The sequence below is a fragment of the Embiotoca jacksoni genome, unplaced genomic scaffold (assembly GCF_022577435.1).
Source record: "Embiotoca jacksoni isolate LCO1_2020_lvr unplaced genomic scaffold, fEmbJac1.0.p SCAF_12, whole genome shotgun sequence".
Taxonomy (NCBI): Eukaryota; Metazoa; Chordata; class Actinopteri; family Embiotocidae; genus Embiotoca; species Embiotoca jacksoni.
The window spans coordinates 4,168,853-4,190,797 of record NW_027185252.1 but is presented as its reverse complement, the minus strand read 5'-3'; the positions used below and the strand labels follow the sequence as shown (position 1 = coordinate 4,190,797).

At 41.7% G+C, this 21,945-nt stretch overlaps 1 protein-coding gene across 1 annotated transcript; it reads right to left on the bottom strand.

The window, feature by feature from the left end:
• Positions 1 to 479: 479 nt before the first annotated feature.
• Positions 480 to 21,459, bottom strand: mrps5 (mitochondrial ribosomal protein S5). The gene is made up of 12 exons (XM_069144289.1): positions 21,404 to 21,459; positions 20,292 to 20,426; positions 18,483 to 18,608; positions 17,368 to 17,481; positions 16,755 to 16,874; positions 13,760 to 13,794; positions 5,429 to 5,519; positions 5,267 to 5,313; positions 4,170 to 4,227; positions 2,669 to 2,731; positions 1,608 to 1,744; positions 480 to 986 (listed from the first exon to the last, which is right to left on the bottom strand). The coding sequence occupies exons 1-12, from the start codon at positions 21,450 to 21,452 to the stop codon at positions 762 to 764; spliced, it is 1,200 nt and encodes a 399-aa protein (XP_069000390.1). The 5' UTR covers positions 21,453 to 21,459; the 3' UTR covers positions 480 to 761.
• Positions 21,460 to 21,945: the final 486 nt, after the last annotated feature.

The window sequence follows — 21,945 nt, the reverse complement described above, 5'->3', positions numbered from 1 at the left end:
CTTCCAGCTCAATTTCTGCAAACACGCCATTATCCTGTGGCCACTAGCATGTTGACGGTGAAATAAATTGGTGATCCGGTCATCTTTGGTTGTAAAACCTACTTAGATTAATTGATTTGCTCCAAACTTGAGAGCGCCATAAATCATGTCATCTAACTATTTTCATCTTCCGCTATAAACAAGCAGCCACAAGAAAACTGCACGAATGCAACTATTTTCTGGAACTTTTCTAAAGAGGGAAAACTTCAACTGCTGGAAAAGCAATTTTCCCCTTGATTGCCATTATTTTCTCCAGCGGTACGGAGTCTGGTTTTAACTACAGTCAATTAAAAAACCTGATATTTAAATTAATGAGATGCAGACAATATTAGAAAACACATTATAACACGCGTTCAGCTCATTGTTTGTTCTGTGAATTTGCTCTAATAGTTCATTACCGATATAACATGCTGTACGTAATGAATGAGACAGAGCATGAATATCTTACAGATTTATACTTTATTGTATTAGTAACCATTCGGTGTCTCGATCCGCCTTTTCATGGTGGATCTGGAGAACTAAGTCGTCCAATGAGGCGTCATCATGTCGAGAAAACATTTTTGAAACTTTCAGTCCTCGGTTCAACAAAGCAATCAAGACACTTACAAACTCATTCCACTAAGATGTGGAGGTGATGAGACAAAAGTCAGGTCCTCGGTCTGACGCCGCTCGCTTCCATCGGTCCGACCCTGTGTCCCGCGGTCCGATCCAGACATCAGGCGCTACCAGATGGTGCGTTTGACGCCGGCCCAGATGGAGCGTTTGATGCCCTGCGCGGCTTGCACGTCGTCCCAGTGCAGCCGCGTGTCGGGGATGTCGTCGCTGGACTCCACGTCGGGTCGGGCTCCGTCTTTAGGGCTCGCCACCACCGTGGGCAGCGGGCCCGTCTGCGAATGGAACTCGACGACGTGGAGCTGCTTCTTCTCGGCCAGCATCTGGTGGGTCTCCTACAGGGAGGAAGAGGAGGGACGGGAGACGTTGGTGGAGAGAGGAGGTGAGGAAGAGGAGCGATGGTAGATGTTAGTGGAGAGAGGAGGTGAGGAAGAGGAGGGACAGGAGAGGTTAGTGGAGAGAGGAGATGAGGAAGAGGAGCGATGGTAGATGTTAGTGGAGAGAGGAGGTGAGGAAGAGGAGGGACAGGAGAGGTTAGTGGAGATGAGGAAGAGGAGGGATGGTAGATGTTAGTGGAGAGAGGACATGAGGAAGAGGAGGGATGGTAGATGTTAGTGGAGAGAGGAGGTGAGGAAGAGGAGGGACGGTAGATGTTAGAGGAGAGAGGAAGAGGAGGGACGGTAGATGTTGGAGGAGAGAGGAGGTGAGGAAGAGGAGGGACGGTAGATGTTGGAGGAGAGAGGAGGTGAGGAAGAGGAGGGACGGTAAATGTTGGAGGAGAGATGAGGTAAGGAAGAGGACGGAGGGTAGATGTTGGAGGAGAGAGGAGGTGAGGAAGAGGAGGGACGGCAGACGGAGGAGAGAGGAGGTGAGATCTTTACCAGATGTTTTTCTTAATATCGAGTTAGTTAAATCAGTCATGAACAATATTGTTTCTCGTTACTACATGCCCTCACCTGATTGGCTAATCCCATGAAGAGGGCCCGGGTGATGTTGAGGAGATTCACCGACCCATCGACTTTGCAGTACAGGTCCTGTATGCCGATGAGCTTGCACAGAGTGATGATCGCCCGGTGGCACTGCAGGCCGTAACCTGCAGAGACAATCAAACACCGGCTGTCTTTGTTGTTGTGTTTTCTACTGTAACACACGTCAGAAATGTAACGTTGGGTCTCCACAGGAAAGAAAGTGAAGTATATTATCTTTCTGAGCTCAATCTCAAATCCTGCAGACCAGAGCAGCACAATCTGGGAACCTTCTTTGTTTGTGCTGTAAAATCCTAACAGTTATTACTATGTGCTGTTGAAGTGTGTCTTACATCACTGACACTGGACTGACAGGGAAGACGAGAGAGGCAGTGGCACAAATTGGAAATACGACGTTTTTTTTTTTTTTAACACTAAATCCTGCAAAAATAATAAAATGACTATCACGCAGATTAAAGAGTATCACACAGGATCCAGGACCATGCGTCCTACGACCGAGTGTCTCGGCCACATTAAGGGGAAAAAAAACATTAGAGGAGGAGGAGGAGGAGGATTTTTTATTTTTATTTTTTTTATTGTCCAAATGTCGAGAATAAAGTTGAAATTGCATTTCCAGAGTAAAATTACATTTCAAGATTAAAGTCGAACTTTTGAGAATAAATCAAAACTACTTGCTTTGGGCATATGATTCTACTAGATGTCTTGTGTCGATGAACTCTTGCAATTGTACTTCAGAATCGGTTTTAATGGACAATACAAACAGGATGTGATGAATCACAAGACACGATAGGACAGTTGATCAAGTTGTTCAAGCTCAGGCGCTTCTTTTGCTTCTCAACATTTTGACTTTATTGTCGACTTTTTTTTTTTACATTTCATTATCAAAACACAAAATGAAAAAAAAAATCTATCTTCCTCCTCTACTTTTTTTTTTTTTTTGTCAGTGTGGCTCTTAAAACTCCGTCGTACCATCCAGGTGAATTTTTGCCGCCTCAGCTCCAAACTAAATCCTGAACAAACAACAAACGCACCTTCGTTTTGTTTCTTCATGCGCAGCGTCGTCCTCTTGAACTTGGACTGAATGTCATGATAAACTGTTGAGGGGAGAAAACAACAACAACAACAACAACATTACACTCTGCAGAGCAGAAAGCGGCAGAACAAGCCGACACGTAACAAGCAGACGTAATGATTCCAGAAAGTCTCGTTATCTTTATATATATATATATATATATATATAAAAAGCCGAAACCATCCTCGACAAAGCCTTCCTTTATTTTCCAGTAATCAGATCATTCAAATAAAAAATCTGCTCTGACTTTTTTTTTGATCAAATGGAAATTTGTTGCAAAACAGTTTGTTGTTGTTCCTCTTCTGTCCGAAAGGTTTTATTTTCTCCACAACAAAAGAGGGAAAAAAAGCCCAAAACAGACTGAACCGAACATGCTGCCACGTTTTAATTCATTGAAATTCACTTTGCGTGGTTCATTTATTTCTGCTGGGCACAACTGAAGCTACATGAACGCTCACAAAGTGAGCCAATAACACTAACGAAGGTCAGAAGAGCTCAAAACTTTTAAATTACAACTTAAAACCCTGCAGTTCCCTCGTGTGCGATATTTGTTTATCGGTTTTGTTTCTCCGACCAAGCGAGTCGAGTTGGGAGGATCCAGATGTTGGATTTCCTGACTGAGACCTCGAAGCAGCAGAATAATTATGGAGAAAAACTTCAGATTTCTCAGATCTGGTTTGACACCAAAGAAACTTTTGGAGTTATTTCGCGGCGTATCAAACAAACAGACGGATTAAAATCTTGAAACGTTGCCGGTAAAAGTAACAAAAAACAACAACAACAAAAAAAAAGACTTCAGTGAGGGAACAACAAAGGAATCAGAGGAAATAAAAATGATCCCAAAGCTTTTGCAGGTTTGATACGACTGATATCCTGAGAAAGAAGCAAACAAACAACCAATCACGCAGACAGGCTGCAGATGGTCGCACAGAGAGAGCTGGCGTGCGGTGGCTTTCTCTATCTATGAACGTGCAACACACACACACACACACACACACACACACACACACACACGTCTGGTTTTCGGCCAACGCAGGAAGCAAACTTTCTCCTCCGGTGGTCGCGGCGGAGGCCGATGACTCACACATTCACCTTTACGTCTCTGCTCTCCGGCAGCAGCACAAGAAGCCAAATGGAGTTTTTACAGTAAGAAAGTACGAGCGGTGCACTTTTTTTTTTATAAAGGATCTTTTTTTTTTTTTTTCAGATGATGTCGCTCGTACGAGCACAAGCAGGCGATACGATGTGATCGCGTTGGAGTGAAAGAGACGGACAGAGAGGTGGAATAGATGCAAAAGTAACGAAGCGGGAGAAAATATTTCGGATAATTACTTTACTTTAAAGTCCGAAACAGTTTTTTTTTTACTCGTAGAAAACTCCCTGCCGAAGCACTTGTACGGCGCGGATCGGTGCGAAACTCTGTCAAACTGACAGATAAAATATGAGAAACATGGACTTACTGGTTTGGTTGTTGTATCGATCTATGTAGTACAAGTAGTGGATGGCTCTGTTCTTGGCCTGCAGATCACACACAAACACACAGACTGAAAGTTGGCCTTTTGTTGTGATAATGAACACATCTCCTGCTGGAGCTGCTGGAGACAAATTAAACTGGAGCGTTAACAGAGGAAATATATCATCAGCAGAAAAACTGCTTGTGTCAGAAGTTCACAAAACTTTTCAGACCATGTATCATGATGTACCAAATACTATTTTCATAAAAATAAAATGACCTGATTTAACCCTGCCGTAGCCTCAGAATGGCTAAATCTCAGTTATATAAGGCTACCGTTTCAAAATGTAAAAATACATTTACATTTCTTCTTTCAACAGCAGCTCAACTGTCAACTCCGACTCCTCTCGACCAGCTTTGTCACTCAGCACTGTTATTTGGAGCTTTTACTTATTTCAAAATTCAAATCATTCCTCTTGACATCAACAATTGAGGAGTCTGAATCTGACTGCCTCAAGCTAACGTTATGCTGAGTCAGACATAAACATCATGTAAAGCAGCTCAGCTCTGGCAAATTCTATTTTGAAAATATTGAAATGATAGAAAACTATTTTTTACATCATCGTTTTGTGACATGTTGATGTAATACTGGCTGTCTGTAATAAAAGGAAATCAACTGATGAGTTTTTTAGACTTGGGCCCGTTGGAGTGCTCTTGCGTACCACCAGTGGTACACGTACCACAGTTTGGGAATCACTGTTGTGTGTAATAAGGCCTTCATAGGAAAAATTAAATGGAAGCCGGTCTCTTTGGGTTTTTTTAAGCTCCTTCAGGAAAGTTTATTCTTCAAATACGCCTTTATTCCAAATCTTTTTAGTTTATTTCTAAACTTCAGAAATGTCCTTTAATTCTTCTACATTATACTAATTGTCAGGAAGGTCTTTGGACTTCATGCATAAAATGATAAATGTGAACCGATGATTTGTAAGTTGGCAATTACGTCTCCTGTTCAAGTTAATTTCTCAGTATTAATCAATTATATTCAAATTCATATCACAAAAATTCAACATTTAAAAGGCACAAAAATCTGACTTGTGGTCTTACCTTCCTCAGAGCTGTGTTTCTGTCCGCTGCTTTACCCAACGCAAAGCCTGGTGGGAGGGACGGGAAGGAAGTGGTTAAAATGATTTTCAGGTCAAAACAACCTTGAACAAATTTTGGATTTGTTAGATATCAAAGTTATGTATCTTTTGGAGAAATTCAAACCTGCAGCTCCGTTGCCGTTTCCCACGGCGACCAAACAGCTGATGGACCTCTTCCTGCCCTCCTTGGCCGTCATGTTGAACACACTCTTCACCTACAAAATAAACAATCACACATCAATAACCAACAACATCTGATATCTAGAAAATGCAGTCATATTAAAATGACTAAAACTCTGTGTATCTGTGACTGAATTCAGAACCGAATACACAAACAGATTTAAGTGACTTTCACTGAACAGAGGAGACCGTCATCTATCTATCTATCTATCTATCTATCTATCTATCTATCTATCTATCTATCTATCTCACAACTAAGACTTCCTGCAATATGACTCTGAAACAGCAGGGGGCAGCATAGATACACCACAGAAACAAGAGAGGAGAGGAGAGGAGAGGAGAGGAGAGGAGAGGAGAGGAGAGGAGAGGAGAGAAGAGGAGAGGAGAGGAGAGGAGAGAGAAGAAGGAAAAGAGGATTTATTGCCTGTTTAAACACGAGACGATAGAGGAGAGGTGATCAATCTGATTAGCAGGAGGAGCAAAGTGTAGCAGGAGAAGAAGATAAGAAACAACAAGACAAATGAAATAAACAAATGAAACAAGAAAGCGAAGAAAAAAAAAGATGAGGAGGAAAATTTTATAAGAATGGGCGGTGTGTATGTGTGTGTGTGTGTGTGTGTGTGTGTGTGCGACTGAACATGGAGGTATGTGTGCAGCACACAGTAGATGTGTATGAGATAGAAAAAGTGTAAACACATTGAAAAAGAGACCGTGGGTCGCACCCTGTGTGTGTGTGTGTGTGTGTGTGTGTGTGTGTGTGTGTGTGTGTGTGTGTGTGTGTGTGTGTAGTTGTCTAAGTTTTTTTGGGGGGAGTCAGCACTTTGCTCGTCTGTTATCAACTACACACACACACGCACACACACGCACACACACGCACACACGCACACGCAAGCGAGCGGCAGTAGCGCTGCTAAATGTCACTGTGATACATAAAACAGCCAGTTATACTGATGACTTCATTAAACAGAGTTAATTAAGTTAATTAGAGGGCAGATTAGAAAATATTTCTATGCCACAGCACCTCTCTTCACATGACGGTTTTGTAATAAAAAGCCTGATTTTACAGTTGTTTTACATTAAGGATCACTAGATCTTCTATATCTGAAGCTACAATAACGAGCTCTTCACCACACAAGTCTACAAGCAGCTACAGATCAAACCTCTTGACATATTATGAACTCATTAAGTCGTTGCCCGTTTACACATTCTGCAAATATGGAGCAAACGTTCTTTATTTCTTTAGACCTGGTTCCTGGAAGTTGAATATTCACCCTGCTTTAAAGTTAAACTTTTGCTTGTCTTGTGTTTGTTTGTTTGTTTGTTTGGAAGCCTACGACGGGTTTATCGAAGGTTTATCACTTAAAACTGATTCCTGCTGCGGCTGGAAAACCAAAACAATGAGCTGAAAGATGCTGAAGCACCCTGGAGAGCTTCTCTGTTGGTTCATCACCACAAGCAACCCCCGTTTACATTACACAGTCATTGATCATAGAAAAATATTGATTAGTGCACTACAAACACCGTGATGTATAGTAAACAGGTTTGAGTCAGGCTGTTTTAAATCTTGATTATAGGACAATAACACATTAAATCGATCATTCTCCACAAATAAAGACATATTGTTGAGGTTGAAAGACTTGTAAAGAAGCGCATTCAGTAATTCATCCATTATTAAATATGTATTCAGGAAAGGCAGCAAGGCAAATACGATTTTTTTTTTCTTCCGTGTGAGATGTTAAAGCTTCTACTGCTCACATTGTGTGAGCGGGAGAGAGAGGAGAGAATAAAATAAGAAAAAAAAAATGGGTAAAATCAGGACACCGAGTGAAGCCGGAACAAACCGAGTGGATAAAAACAAGACACGGAGTGAGAGATTTTACACTAAAACCCTCCTTATACGAATACTCAAATAATATACAGACACATTCATTTCACACTCTGATGATAAAAGCAAAGCTCAGAAGTTAAAGAAGAAGAAGAAAAAAAAAAACCCGACATCATCTCCGACTGTGCGCGCAAAATCTTCCTTCAGAGACGGAGCGAAGTCCGCTGTAACGGGAAAAACAACCCCGAGGGGAGCCGCCGCTGCCGCCGCCGCCGCCGCCAGCAGCCGGGAAAATTCAGAGGAACATGCTAATTCTGGATTTTATGAAACATTTTAAAACCGTGACTTCAAAAGTGACCTGAAACACCGCAGAAACAAAAGGACACGCAACTCGACAGATCCCATCGCAGCGTGCTACTTTTCTGTTTTTATCTTTTGCGTCTCCGAGCAGCTTGAACGCGGACCACCAGCGGGCTTGCGCGGCAGGGGGGGGTGTGGGGACTTATCTCCCCCCTCCTCCCCCCCCCCAAAAAAGAAGAAATTCACAGTTCGACTCGTCTCTTTCATCCCCGCCAGAGAGCGTAAGCGACAGAACAGTGCAGAATTTCAGCAGAAAAACTTCAAAGTCAAGATGTGCCTTCAGCGCCGCTAGTTATGCAACGCACATTTCAGTAAAGGGTTTATAATTTGACTGCGGGGCCACAGCAGAAGGATTGGGGTCAGGGTAGCAGCACACACCAAAACACAACCCTGCAGGACGGGCACACACACTGCACACACACACACACACACACACAGAGAAAGAACGGAAGCCTTCAAAAAAAAAAAAAAAAACGCAAGCTTTTCCAAATTTCTTTCTTTAAACAAACATGCATGAACACGACGCTGCTTTTAGAGCTTAGATGTAAAATATGTAGATGCAACACTCTTGCTTGTAAACTGCAGGCCTGTGGAGAGGAGCAGAAACGCGTCCTTGTGTGCGCGTCGTCGAGGATAAGGAAACTCTGGTTCGGACCAGATGGCATCTCAAAACACTGTTTTTATAACTAAAAATGCAACAAGTTCTCGTGTTTCGCTGCGGCTCGCATCCAGTTCGGATGAGGAGCGTGTGCGAGCGTCGCCGGCGATGTTGAGCTTCGGTGGGGGGGGGCAGACATTTGCCATCGTAGGTGAAGGATGCAGCAGTTTTTTTTTTTTTTTTTGGCGTAGCGTTCAGCAGCCGAGCAGATGGACGGCGTGTTTTTCCTCCACCGGATGAGCGGCAGCATGGCGGTGGGAGGACGCTTCGAGCTCGCTTCTTTTTTAATGTTTTATTATTTATTTTTTTTTACTCAATCTGTTGCTGCACGGCTTCCTATCGGGATCCGTCTATACGCTGCAGTGCAGGGGAGGAGTTTTCAGCACTCGGGGGAAACAAGAAGGCGCCTGCGAGAGCACCAACGACGACACACGTCCACACAACTCCACAATCGTTTCTTGTCACTTGGATTTTAAGTTCACATCTTGACTCTGAAAACCCACCGAGGAGTTTAAAAGAGGATATTTACTACTGCACGGCTTGAAAATGATAATCCCTGTTGTAAAATTACAACGTAAAACCTTTGTTACTGTTCAGGGATGTTCAATGCTGGATAAAATGAGGACAATGAGTTTAGATTATGATTCTAGTTTAAAATTGTATTTCAATACACATGTTTATTGAACTCATTTACCTAAAACAGAAGGAAATGCAACAAAAAATATAGAGAATTGTAATTCTGTTTTTATCCAGCGTTGTGAAGCCATGAAAGGAAGCCTGTTAGCAGAAAAACAATCATGCTGGCTCAAGGAACTGTGTATCAATCATGCAAATGACTCAGGAATGCACACGTGTGTGTGTGTGTGTGTGTGTGTGTGTGTGTGTGTGTGTGTGTGTGTGTCAGTGAATGACAGGAAAAAAAAAAAGAAGGCAAAAATCAATTTCTAATGAAAATCAATTTCTTTCTTGAGGAATATAAACACACTCAAATAGTAAATAAGTATCTTACAACAGAACTAGCACACAAAAACACTGCATTTCTCATTCATTCAAACTGCTGTCAACTGTTCTCAAATTAAACCTTCACAAGCATCCTCTAAATTAACTCTAGATTATTATGTGACTCATGCCTTCAAACTTATATTTTCAAATGTATTAATAACTGAATACATATGCCATTCTTTTAATTGCACTAATTTAAGTGACAATCTTCCTGCTACAACTGTATATAACAGAGGATACGAACTGCTACCAGCTTGCATCAACAATATAAGTAATGCCTTTAAGAAATTACAAACAAAGCTGTATTAATACCATTTATGTGAATTCCACTTTAGGTATTAAGCCACGTACGTGCCTCCGCTCGGCTGTTTAAACACATCTAATCCAATTGAAAGTTTTTCAGGTTGCCGTCATCCGGCCGGCTGCCTGTTTAGTTTCAACAAAACTTTCAAGGTTGTTGACTTCAGGGAGGAGACAGCAAAGAAGAAAAAGAGACAAAAACCCTGTTGTGACACTGACAACGCTCCATCTCTGTTAATGAAATCACTGAGTCCTGTCCAAGTGGCTGCTGTACCTGGACAGAGGCCATGAACATCACTTCTGTCTGTGCCGCCCCGACTCTCCAAACCTCGCTTTCCTGTCCGCCCTACCTCCCTCTCTTCTTCAAAGTGTGCCAGGGACGGGTGATTTAACTTGATGGCCATTTTTTTTGAGGGCTGTAGTTGGTAATGTTATTGTAGTGGATTAAATGGTGCATTACGGTGCATGTTTTTCATTTGACGAATTTCTTGACTGTCCTCACACACACACCTGCATAAACCTGATTAAATGTGTGTATTCTGACGGCCGGGGGGGCAGCAGGACAAGCTGTAACACACAACACTGACATGTTTTCACCTTATGAAGTTGTTGTGACATGTTGCTTGCTTACACATCCCCTATCACCCTATTTCTGGACACTCAGTGCACCTAAATCCAACTTTCTCCTCTTTTTTTTTTTCCCCACCAACTCCTGTAAACTTTGGTTACCAGCTAGCTGCCAACTTTGCTTTTTTCATAATAGCGGCAAGCTGTGGCTGGAAACAAGCCTGATGAGAGTGGTCAGACAGAAGTTGTGGGCTGGAAAACCAAAACAATGAGCTGAAAGCGGCTTAAAAAGCTCAGTACAGCTGAGGGGAGCTGCAGAGTTGGGGGATAATTCTTTTTGGGTTCTTCACTTTAAATCGATGCATTTTTACTTTCCATAATATCAATTGACCCAGTGTTTGTTTATATAATAAACGTATGGCCCTTAACATTGCAGAAATTCTGACTTCTGTACAGGTGTATTGATGACGGCTCAATTGTGTGTTAAACATGCACCAAAGCAGGACTTCTCCTACGTGGAATTCAGCCACGTAGGTCAATGGGTTGAAATAATGTGCATAATTAAACGGATTACATGTAATATATTAAGTAGTGCAGGCTTCAATATACTCAACTGCACATCGTGTTCCTTTATACACTATATATCCGATATAAACCTTAAAGCAGAAAAGCTGCATTTCAAGTGGCTGAAAAATTATTTTCTTTATTTTGGTATCTGTGCCAAAAGTCAGCTTTCTTATTGGCCATCGTATAAAAAAAAAAAATAGTATAAATACCCAGAATGTATTAGAGTGAATACACAGAAAACTGTTTAAGAACACAGAGTATTGTTAGCTATGATTTTGGGCGTATCCACTTAGGAGAATACTACAATACTGTATAGTTTACTAATTCATGCTTTCTCATCAGTTATTGTCTTTGTTATTATCAACCTTGTATGAGTCACACCCTGCAGTTTACCATCTTCACTCTTTACTTTATTCTAATCTTCTGACATCCTAACTCACTTTCATAATTTTTCCTCCTCCCTCCCTCCACCCCCCACCCCCCGCCTCCTCCCTCCTCCCACCCCACCCACCCTCCCTCTCCCTTCCCGCTGGATGTCTTCACTAATGGCATGCCAACATCGTCGTCCTTGGGAGAGAAGCCTTTTTATTCCAGTAATCCTCTTTCATTTCATTAGGCTTGAATTTATAGTGGCGCGCGCACGAGCACACGCACACACACACACACACACACACCGAGCGTATATTTATATAGAAGGTGATGACTCCGTAAAAGCATCCGTGGGTTTCCAGGGGGAAGCCTAATGCCTGTGACACCACTCTTATTTATGCAGGCAGGAGTGCTGGGGAAGACTATCAATGTGAGAGACACACACACACACACACACACACACACACACACACACACACACACACAATCTAATACTGTGTGTGTAGACACAAATTAAATACACACGTGGAAACAGGCACACGTATTGAAATTATAAGAAAATTTGACTTCTAATATACAAAAATAATGTACCATGTATTGATTTTATGCACTGATCTCCTCGCAAGATAATGTGTGTGCGAGTTTGCGAGGGGTACACACGCATATTTGCGCGTACATGTGACCTTGCAGCCTTAACCTCCCCCCCCCCATTAGTTCAGTGGGGACCATTAGTGCTAATTGAAGTAAGGTAAGACACAGCATGACAGAGAGGGAATCTAAATTAAGTGTCCACACAGTGCACCTTATCTCACACACACACACACACACACACACACACACACACACACACACACACACACACACACACACACAGTTTTGGGGGTCAAGCGGCTTCTGGTTCAACTACTTGGCTACACTGATCAGTTTGCAAGTCTTCGGTTGGTCACATGATAACACCTTTACTTAAATGGAAGCACAAGTAAGTATCTATTAAAGATGGGTCACGATTTTTGAACATTCGAATACTCATTAAAACATAAAAAGTGTAATACTATATGCGAATACCGTCCTTTTTCATGTTTCCTTTTTACCAATGGCTGGTTGTAGTGCATTACTACCGCCAGAAGGTGGCGGTAATGCACTTCAAAGCTTTCTGCCAACTGCCATTAAACAACATAAAGAGAAGAACACATTGCTACCAGACTCCGGAGCTTTGCTGGGTAAAACTGTGCTGCCAGCGTGTCTGCTGCAGCGTTGCTACTGCCGGCGCTATCTTTCTATATCAAGTTTTCCGTTGATAATGGCCATCAGCGATTGAACGTTCGATGTCTGACAAGTGAAGAGATGCCACCAAAAAGCAGTCACGTGACTTTTGTTTAGCCTCGTTCAGACCAAGACAATCACGACAGAGACAGATGGAGACAGCGCATCGGAAAAACACCTGCTAAATTATTGACATTGTATAATTAGTGCCTACATTAGATTTCTGCTGTGACTATACAGTGCACATGTGATCACAGAACTCAGCGCTTAAAAAAAAAATAGAAAAGTCTAGATGACGCGCCAAAGCAGTGAGGTGTGACTCACGCATCCCCCACAGGCTGTGTTGTTGCTCTAACTTTTTAACAGTTTTTGGCATTGTAACAATGCGACCACACTGCCACCCTCAGGTCAAACTGGAAACTACAACATTGTCCTTATAACTGTCATCAAGCAGTCTCTCATTTCAAAAAAACGTTCGTTATTACAAAACAAGTGGACACTATAGATTTTTTTTAGATTAAAACATTTTTGACAATTTGACACTAAAATAAACCATTAAAGCCAAACAATTAAAGGAATACGAGTGCAATGAGTCACACAGAGTGTTATGTGTGCGTTTGTGCTCGTTTCTCTTCGGTTCAAACGCCGGCATTGATGTAGAAATACAGACTAATCCACCTCTTGAAGGAACAACACTGCTTTTTATTTACTTTCTATCAAACACGGATGCAAATGTGACCTTCCAGAAAGTGCACTATTTGGCCTCAGTGAAATTTAGTGCTCAAAAGCAGCTTTACTTGTTCAACAAAATCTAGCCCCATCGCCCTACATGTGTACACGCCACACCGGATTTACAATATTCTTGAAAACAGTTTGTCCCCTCTGAGGCTTCCTATTGCATTATTCTGAAAACACGCACACAAAGCTGGAGGTTCCTCGTCCTCCCTGCACACTTTTCTTTTTTACCATCAGCACAGCTGCGATTTGTTTCGTTTTGTTTTTCCTGAATGATTAAATGTCTAAAGAGCAATTTTACTGCTGCCATCAGCCATATGTTAACATCCAAACTGCAGCATAATGAACAACAAAGGGTTAGATATGGAGAGGCAGGACAGGTTTCATTACCTTTGAGTCTTGTGGATGATAATAATAAAGCAGTTCAAAAAATTTATCTGTCAAAATGAGGTGAAAGGATTTAATTACAATTCCAAGTTAGAACTAAACTGATACGACAATTTGATGGTTAAATGTGTTTGTGTCAGTCATGATACTGTTTTCTGGGCTTTTTCTTAATATCTTAAGCAGTTTTTGTGGTAATGTTGAAAACGTATGCAAGTTCGTAGTTTGTGAAAAGTGTGACTCACCTCAATGACACGCGAATCAAAGTCCTCGTAGGTTTCTGCGGACAGAGGAGGGAAAGAAAGACAGTTCAGATTAAAAAAAAGCTTTAACAGACAAACACGTTTAGGCACAGTCTCACACACACACACACACACTATAAACAGATTAAACCAGGCTCCTGCTAGCGTAACAAATACCCAGAAGCCCTTGCAACGGCGTAACGAGTCTGCACTTTCCATTGTCAGTGACCTCTGAAGGATGCTACTCTCCCAGCAGCGCCCTGTTCACTTCTAACCAATTAACAGCAAACAAAGGAGAGTCGGCTCGAACGGCTCCGAGGAGAAAACACTCGCGTCTCTCAGCTGGGACGTTAGCCCACCATCTGCAAGATACCAAACCTGATCAGAGACAAAGCAACCTGGTTACAGATCCCTGCACATCACATTCACCAGGCCCCCAGTGCATTTATGGGTGAGTGAGAACGACAGGCAGTGTGTGTGTGTGTGCTACAAGAGAGACTGCAAGAGGTGTATTTCATGATGTGAGAGAGCTTGTTAGCGTGGGGACGAGAGAGAGGAAATATCAAGAGGAAATGAAAAAGAAAGGATGTGAAGCAGCAGGCTGAACACAAGAAGAGTGAGGAGCGAGAAGTAACTACCGAGTCCCTCATCCGTAAGCAGATCGAGGTAAACAAGCTCAACTCGATTCCAACAAAGACCGAGGTTTGAACGTGTAATGAGGCTGGGAACGGGAGGCGAGCAGCTCCATCAGTGAATCAGCTGGAATAAGCTCCCGGTGCTCCTCAGGGTTTGTAATGAAGAGCTGATTAGTCAGGAGTTGCACCACTGTGGGCCCCAGAGGGTTTACGGTACAATATTAGATTCAAGCTTCAATCCAAAGTACTGATCGAAACCCTTCCGCTCCACGAGGCACGGTTGACAATACGGTGATTTTCAATATCGTAACGTAACCCCACACTTAAAGAGGAATTATACTACAGCATGTCTTTATTGTCCCTGAAGGACAATGTGTTATGAAGCTGGCAGCCATTTAAACAGCAGAACTCATGAGCGTAAAAACAGGAACAAAACAAGGCAGGAAAAAAAACATGACATGTCATAGATGAAACACCCACAGGTGTAACTAATAGGATTAAAAATGGCCGCTTTCAGTTTCGGCGTGCCAGGGATGCAGCGGTGTGCGTGCTGACTCACTGAAAAGAACTAATATATAAAATTACACATGAAGCTCTGAATGAACTGATTGAATACATGAATGGATTCCCAAAAACTGACAGCACAAAAGAGGCAAATAATAAAACACAGTCAAATGTATTTATTAATATATTGGACCTAATACAGGAAACACTGGGCTTCATAATAAAAGGGTTGGGGGCTGGATAGCATTAAGGTAACATTGCGATAGTGATAAGATAACATCATTTGTTATTTGTACCCCCTGAATGATCACTACAGACTGATCACCTGTGTTTTGGTTTGTTTTCTCTGTGTGATTTTATGTGAATGGGGATCCAAATTAAGAATAAAGGCAAATAGGAAATCATGATCATTTCCTTTTCCGCATGCTGTACGGCTACATTATGTTTCTAGAGCAACTGCTGGTCAACGAGGCTCGTGTTTATTTTGAATATCAGAAGCATCACTTCAAAATTCCTCAGAGACTAATTTAAGTGAGACTCATGAGGCACCAAGTTAATGGCAAAAATACTGAAAGCGTGACACATTTCATTACACATTTCATTATAGTACCGAAGAGCTGAAGATGGTACAATAGCAACAACGTGGAGTGGCGGCAGCAAGTGCAGCTGCAGAAAGAATTTAAAAAGACATCAAGCGTCATGCATGGAGATATATATCGCATTTGAGTCGGATGATCAGGATTCAATTACAGACGACCGAAAGCCAGAATGGAAACGGTGTCACGCAAGCGTTTTATAACGAAACCAGAAAACACCCGAAAATGATCTGAGTGTCAAAGACAGGCATCTGGATCTGTTCACCGAATCCAGCGAGTAGCTTGTTTAGGCTCATATAGCGATAGTTCATAACATGAGTATAAAAAAATATAGTTTATTTTTGAAAGACATTCAGCTGGTTGATTCATTATTTTTGGGACCCTAAAATTCATGTATTTTAGTAGTATTGGTCCCAAACTACCAAATTTCTGGAACACATAATTCCCACTAAACTATGAACTCAGTGGAACCGAGAGACAAAGAGAGACGGACAGAAAGAGAGAATGAAAGAGTGACAAGTACAAATCCAGGTTAAAAAGACAAAGTGTGAACAGGAAAGCCACAGAGAGCAAAAAGAGAGGAGAGATGAACAGACTGGGAGAGAGAGAGAGAGAGCGAGCGAGAGAGAGAGAGAGAGAGATGTCTTTCTAAATTAGGAAACTGGCCCAATTGAGACTTCTGTCGAATCCTCCTCTTCATCAGTCCTAATCGTCCCCCATAGCAACCTCTCACTCTCTCTGACACACACACACACACACACACACACACACACACACACACACACACAGCAGCAGCACACTCCATCTCCTCTGTAACTTCCACCACACTCACCATGACGTCTTCCAACAGACATGTAAGATGCCTACAGACCTGCTGTGTCATGATCTGGACTCTGTAGGTTTTACTGTCTTTGTATTCCTGACGACACCATGCAGCAAGTAAAAGAAAGGTTATAAAATCTTTCCCTTTTAAAAGAAATTATCTCAAAGATTCTGATAATCCCTGACAACTGAACGAGCTGCGTTTCCGTGGCGACATTTCCCAGAAAAAAATAAAAAGCAGTGAAAAGAATGTGACGGAGGGACGGTGTTTTAAATTCGTCTCATTTATTTGTTTATGATGTCGTGTGGTTTCAAAGGGACATTTCAGCTGTTTCTAGTAAACTAGAACCATTTAAAGGATTTCAGTCAAAATATTTCACATTTCTGTCTTACAGATTTTTAGATTTTCGACAAAGTGCGAGTGTTTTGGGCGTAGCTTACCTCCGTTGGGTCCAGGGTCGGGGGGGCCCAGGCTGATGCCCCCCCAGGAGTTTCCCGTCCACCCTCTCTCCCTCTTCACCTTCATCTTCTTCTTCCTCTCCCAGTCGTCCCTCTGGCGCACTGCAGGTGAGACACAGCCGGAGAAACTTATGCCACGGCTGCCGTCGAGGAGCCCAGCGCCACAAACAGCAAAAGGTGCTATTTGTCATTGTTAAGCTATCAGTTTAATTACTGTTAACAAATGAGATCACAGTGGAGACAAATTGGCGTCTTCTGTGTCACACCAGTGGTGCTTCTACGTCTCAAAATTAAGACCTCATTTCCCCTGCCGCTTCTTCATGTAGGTTCATGAAGAGACAATTTTATTTTCCAGTAAACTGACTTCTCCTTTGGCTTTGTTCCAGCTGACTCGTGGACTGACGAGTGCCGACGACTGATTGACAGCTGTGAGATGAGATCGCAGGAGGTCGGGTTAAATCAACGTGTTCCTGAAGTCGTACCGGTTTGGGGCGTTACAGTGGCAGTATGTTTGCATTTGATTTATAATTTAAACGGCTTTTGTACATCTGCATGTGCACATAAAAGTGAAGTGTGTGTTTTTGTGTGTGCGTACCGAGTTCTGCTTGAACCTCCTGCTGCTCAGCCTCGCCTCTTTGACTCATGCTCTGCAAAATGCCGTCCTTTAACACCGGCGTGTTCAGACCAGGCCACAGAAAACCACCTTGACCTGCGGGGTTAAAGACACAGAAAAGAAAACAGAAGAAATGGATCCAAGACTGTAAAAAAGAAGTGTCCAGCGTTTCACGTTTCTTGTTTTGGACCGTTTTGAGTGCATCATCCCGGTACTTGTTTCCGTCTTTGACAGTGTGAACGCACTTAATGCACTCAAAACAGTGAGTGTTAGTACACAAGTACAGTATTTGGAACACAGCACGAGAGAGAAATAATAAACAAAGTGTACTTCCATTGAAAACAGCACACTCAGAAATTAACAGGGTTAGTAGTAAATAAATAAACAGGTAGACATTTTATCACTAATTCTCTTGTTTCTGCCAAAAGCAACTGTATTAGTCTTAAGAACCTCCATAAAGGATGGAGAGCTGGAAGCCAAACCAATAAAAACACTGGAGTGGTTTGTGCAGCGTAATATCGTTCACTCAAACTGAGCTGCATGTTTGGTTTGGAGACGTTTGGAGGCATTTTAAAGCTGTTTTCACCCAGATTAAAGACTTTCACACCACCGGAGATGGATGGGGTCGGGAGGTGAGCGAGGCACATTTAGTTAAAGTCAAAGCGAAGAAGAAGAAGAAGCACTGAGGACAAAGACACTGAGACTGAATGAGGACCGGTGGTTAATGAGAGCAGAAGTGAATAAGACAACTGAAAACAGGAAAAAGAGGATTGTCAGAGTGAATGAAGAGAAATCCATCTCACTAGTGGAGCAGTGTCATAAATTAATCAACACCCAGCAGTGAATATTCTAGTGTCGCGTCTATCAGCTTCTTATTAGCATTAGTTAGACACACTGGTGACAACTTCTGAAAAGTTAACGGCAGAGGAGGAGAAATTTTAGCACTTCTGAACAAAGAAAATAATAAAACACTCACATTTTCATATTTAGAAGGAATACAAGTGAGACTTTCTGAGTTTCTAATGTGCTTCACTCTTCACTGCTCCCAGGATTGTCCAGAGAGTAAAAAAAGAAAAGACGCACAGATGACGTCTCACCTTCTCCGATGCTCTGGCCTCGGTTCAGGTCCCTCTTCAGTTTGCGTTTGGTTCGCTTCCCTCGGCCCTTCCTGGCTCCGGAGCCCGACTCCGCCAGCACACCTTTCCACAGCTCCTCCGCCGTCACTGAGAACACACACATAAATAAACACAAGATAAACAGAAACGTAACAGCTCTAAGGATTTAGTTTCTATCTCCTTGTTATCTGGATGGAAAACAACAGAGAAACAGGGATCGACTGAGAGACATGTGGCCGGCACCAAAGCTTTGCTGAACACACAGTGGCAGCAAATACAGTGAAGTCCAGGGAATTCATCCGCAAACACAGCTGGTGCCGAGCTCTCAATTCAAACTGAACCTGCACGAAAGAAGAATTTATAGAGTCAAACCTCACCAATACATTCAAGCAGATGTGCTGAACTGTATCCTGAATTTAGATTTTACAATAAAAGAATCTTTCCAGTTTATTTCCCCCTGGTGTATTTCCTAGTAGTGTTTCTATTTTGGTTCTCAGGGAAACAAGGAGTCACACAAAATATGAGCTCCCTGCAACTTTCCAAAAAAAAACAACCATAATTTTTACATGAATTATTTTAAACAGTGTTTTTTTGTCTGCCAAAAAGTAAACACAGAAATTAGTCACCAGGAATGACTATTTTGCGAACTGCATCAGAAATCTCCTTTTAACAAACAAAAACACACTTTAATTCGTAGTTTAAAAACAACTACTGAACGTGTCCACAATGCACATCAAAATGTTTTATAGGAAGATTTTGTTGCAGCAATTTCACAATTTAAGAGTCCCACTAACGCAGCGTGAGAATGTACGGGACCCTGTGAGGGCCAAAAATAAAGATGTCCAACCAGTGACATACTGGAGCACCTCGGGACTGTAATTAAAATACAATAAACTGGTAGTGTTGGTGGATTTACAGTACCGCAGCAGGTTCGGTTTAAGACCCGCAGTACATCCGCAGATTAAGGCCCATCTGAAAAACCACTGAGAAAAACTGGAGAATAAAAAGAAAAGTACGACGGCCAAATCTCTCCTGAGGGTAAATATTTAAAGAAGAAATATGAGCGCGGCCTCTGAGTCAGTGCAACGTGACGGGCCGTCGGTGTTTGAGTGCGTTTTCCTGCGATTGCGACGCAAACCGTGAGCGAGACATGTTGACAGCCGCAAAACATTAAATTGTCTGGTGAAATGCTGAGGCAGTAAGAAAAAAAAAAAAAAGAGACAGCACTTAAGGAGCCGGCAGAGAGGAAGCCTGAGATAAAAAAAAAAAAAAAAAAAAAAAAAGATGTTTTGACAGCTCCACACATTCCCATTAAAACACTGTCGTTAAACTGACATGTCCGAACAGCTTCCGCGGACACGCAGCTGCATTTCCAGACGGCAGAATCACTTTAAACATATTTTACGCGGCTGAAAGTATGTGGACACCCGGGGCCTCGTATATAAAACATTACGTGGGACATACTAAAAGTGTTTGTGTGTGTGGAGGGGAGTGGGGGAGGTTACTGTGTTTTTAAAGACCAAACGGAAAGCGATCCATTCATTTCTGCTCAGCAACATTCGAGTAAAAACAAGAAAAGGCAAATTTATAGCAATTTAAACCATCAAACAATAAACTGCAAACCAACCACAGCGGCATTTGCACCGTTTAAACAAAAACATGCGTATTCCTTTGCAAATCATGAGATAGTGTGAATACAATATTTTGGTGAAAGGATAGTTGCTCCTTTGTGGCTGCAGCGGGAAGGAAATGTTTTTTTTTTTTTTTAAATAATCTTTTTCGTAAACGTACGCTTGTTGAAGAAGCTGCCGTGTCGGGTTTGCTGCCACGATGTCGGAGGGAACAGCGGAAGCGCGGAGCGTCTTCGGAGGGACGCTGCCGATGCTCGACTCGCAAAGTGGGACACCTGAAGGGCTCCTGCTGCACCTGGAAGACAGAAACACCCACCGGAGGACAGACGGATGTATCAAAACTGACCGATCAGGTTCAAAGAAAACACAGTCGCATGGAGACAACAACTAACGACACTCATTGGGAGGACATGTTGATGGTCCTGTTGAATTACGCAACACACGGATAAAGCAACATATACAGCATTTACATAATTACAATAAAATGAGTTGATGTGAATGACATTTTGTTTGATTACATGATGATGATGGTGTCTTTTTCCTGATACCTCACACTGTCTCTCTTTCCAAGAGGCTTTTTTGGTTGTTGTTGTCTTTCAAACACATTTTTTTTTATTCAGTTTTCAACATAACAACACGCATTTTCATACAGTTACTATCTTTGTCCATTTTTTCAGCTGTATGTAGTCTGTGTACACGTGATATTCAGGTGTCTTTTTTTTTTAGCCTATTTTGTCTGGACCTGCTGTTTGCAGATGACACATCAATAAAATGAATCCATCAAATATATCAAAGAGGGGAGACAGTAAAGAAAGTCTGATAATCCTTGAGATTTCACCGAATTCAGGTATTTGAGTACTGCGTTACAATCCTCTGCTTATTTTCTCGGAGACTTCTATAGTCACTAAAAAAAAAAGCAGGGCGACGTTAAATTGAAATAATTTTGAATGGAGTTTGGTGGGGTTTAACCGTGCATCATTTCAAAGGCTTACTTGGGAGATTTGTTTTGATTTGTCGCAAAGAAAACTGACGCATTAATCATTTGCACGAAACATTTAAGGGCTTAAATATTATTGTTAACTGCACATTAAAAGCGTTTTTTTCTGACTACACCGATTTTAAACTTCTTTTCCTGACCTGTCTGATCACGTCATCTTCGCCAAACACAACAGACCCGCTTTCAGGTCATTAAATACTATAAACAGACGTCGAGCTGTTTTCATAAAGCTGTGGAAAATAAAATAAAAATTAAAAAAAAGAGATATAACTCACCTCCAACAGTGATGCGGAGGGCACAGCACACCCGTACGGACGCCGCCATGCTGGAATTATGAAGGGTCCTTCAGAGGATAATAAGGTGTCTCAACTATGCCTGTTGAAAAATAGGAAAATACCGGGAATTTCTACATTCTTTTAAAAATAATTTTGTGTATTATTTTTTTTTTTTTATTATTATCAGTAGTTAGTAGAAAGAAGAGGAGTAGTTGTAGTAGGGTGGTAGTAATAGTAGCATGGTATTACTTGTAGTATTATACCAATGGCAAAAATGCACAATTACGTTCAATAATAAACAATACTAAGCTTAAAATATAGATATAGCTTTGAAAGTTATAAAAGTGCTACAGAATAAAAGCCAATAGTTTAAAATACAAAATCAAAACAATGACAACAATAACATGAAGATATTTACATAAGACAAAATAAATAAATAAAAAAAATAGAAAAGGGGATGAAAAGTCAATCAATTAAAATTTTAAACTGAACAAAATCTGTGATGACTCACAAACCTCCTTCCTGAACTTCTTTATGTTTTC

Excerpts from the sequence above, each read along its gene's own strand:
- mrps5 (XM_069144289.1), bottom strand. The coding sequence starts at position 21,452 with ATGGCGGCGTCCGTACGGGTGTGCTGTGCCCTCCGCATCACTGTTGGA. Across the intron at positions 5,314-5,428 it reads AAACGGCAACGGAGCTGCAG|GCTTTGCGTTGGGTAAAGCA; the intron begins GTTTGAATTTCT and ends CCCTCCCACCAG. Across the intron at positions 1,745-2,668 it reads CATGAAGAAACAAAACGAAG|GTTACGGCCTGCAGTGCCAC; the intron begins GTGCGTTTGTTG and ends TTGTCTCTGCAG.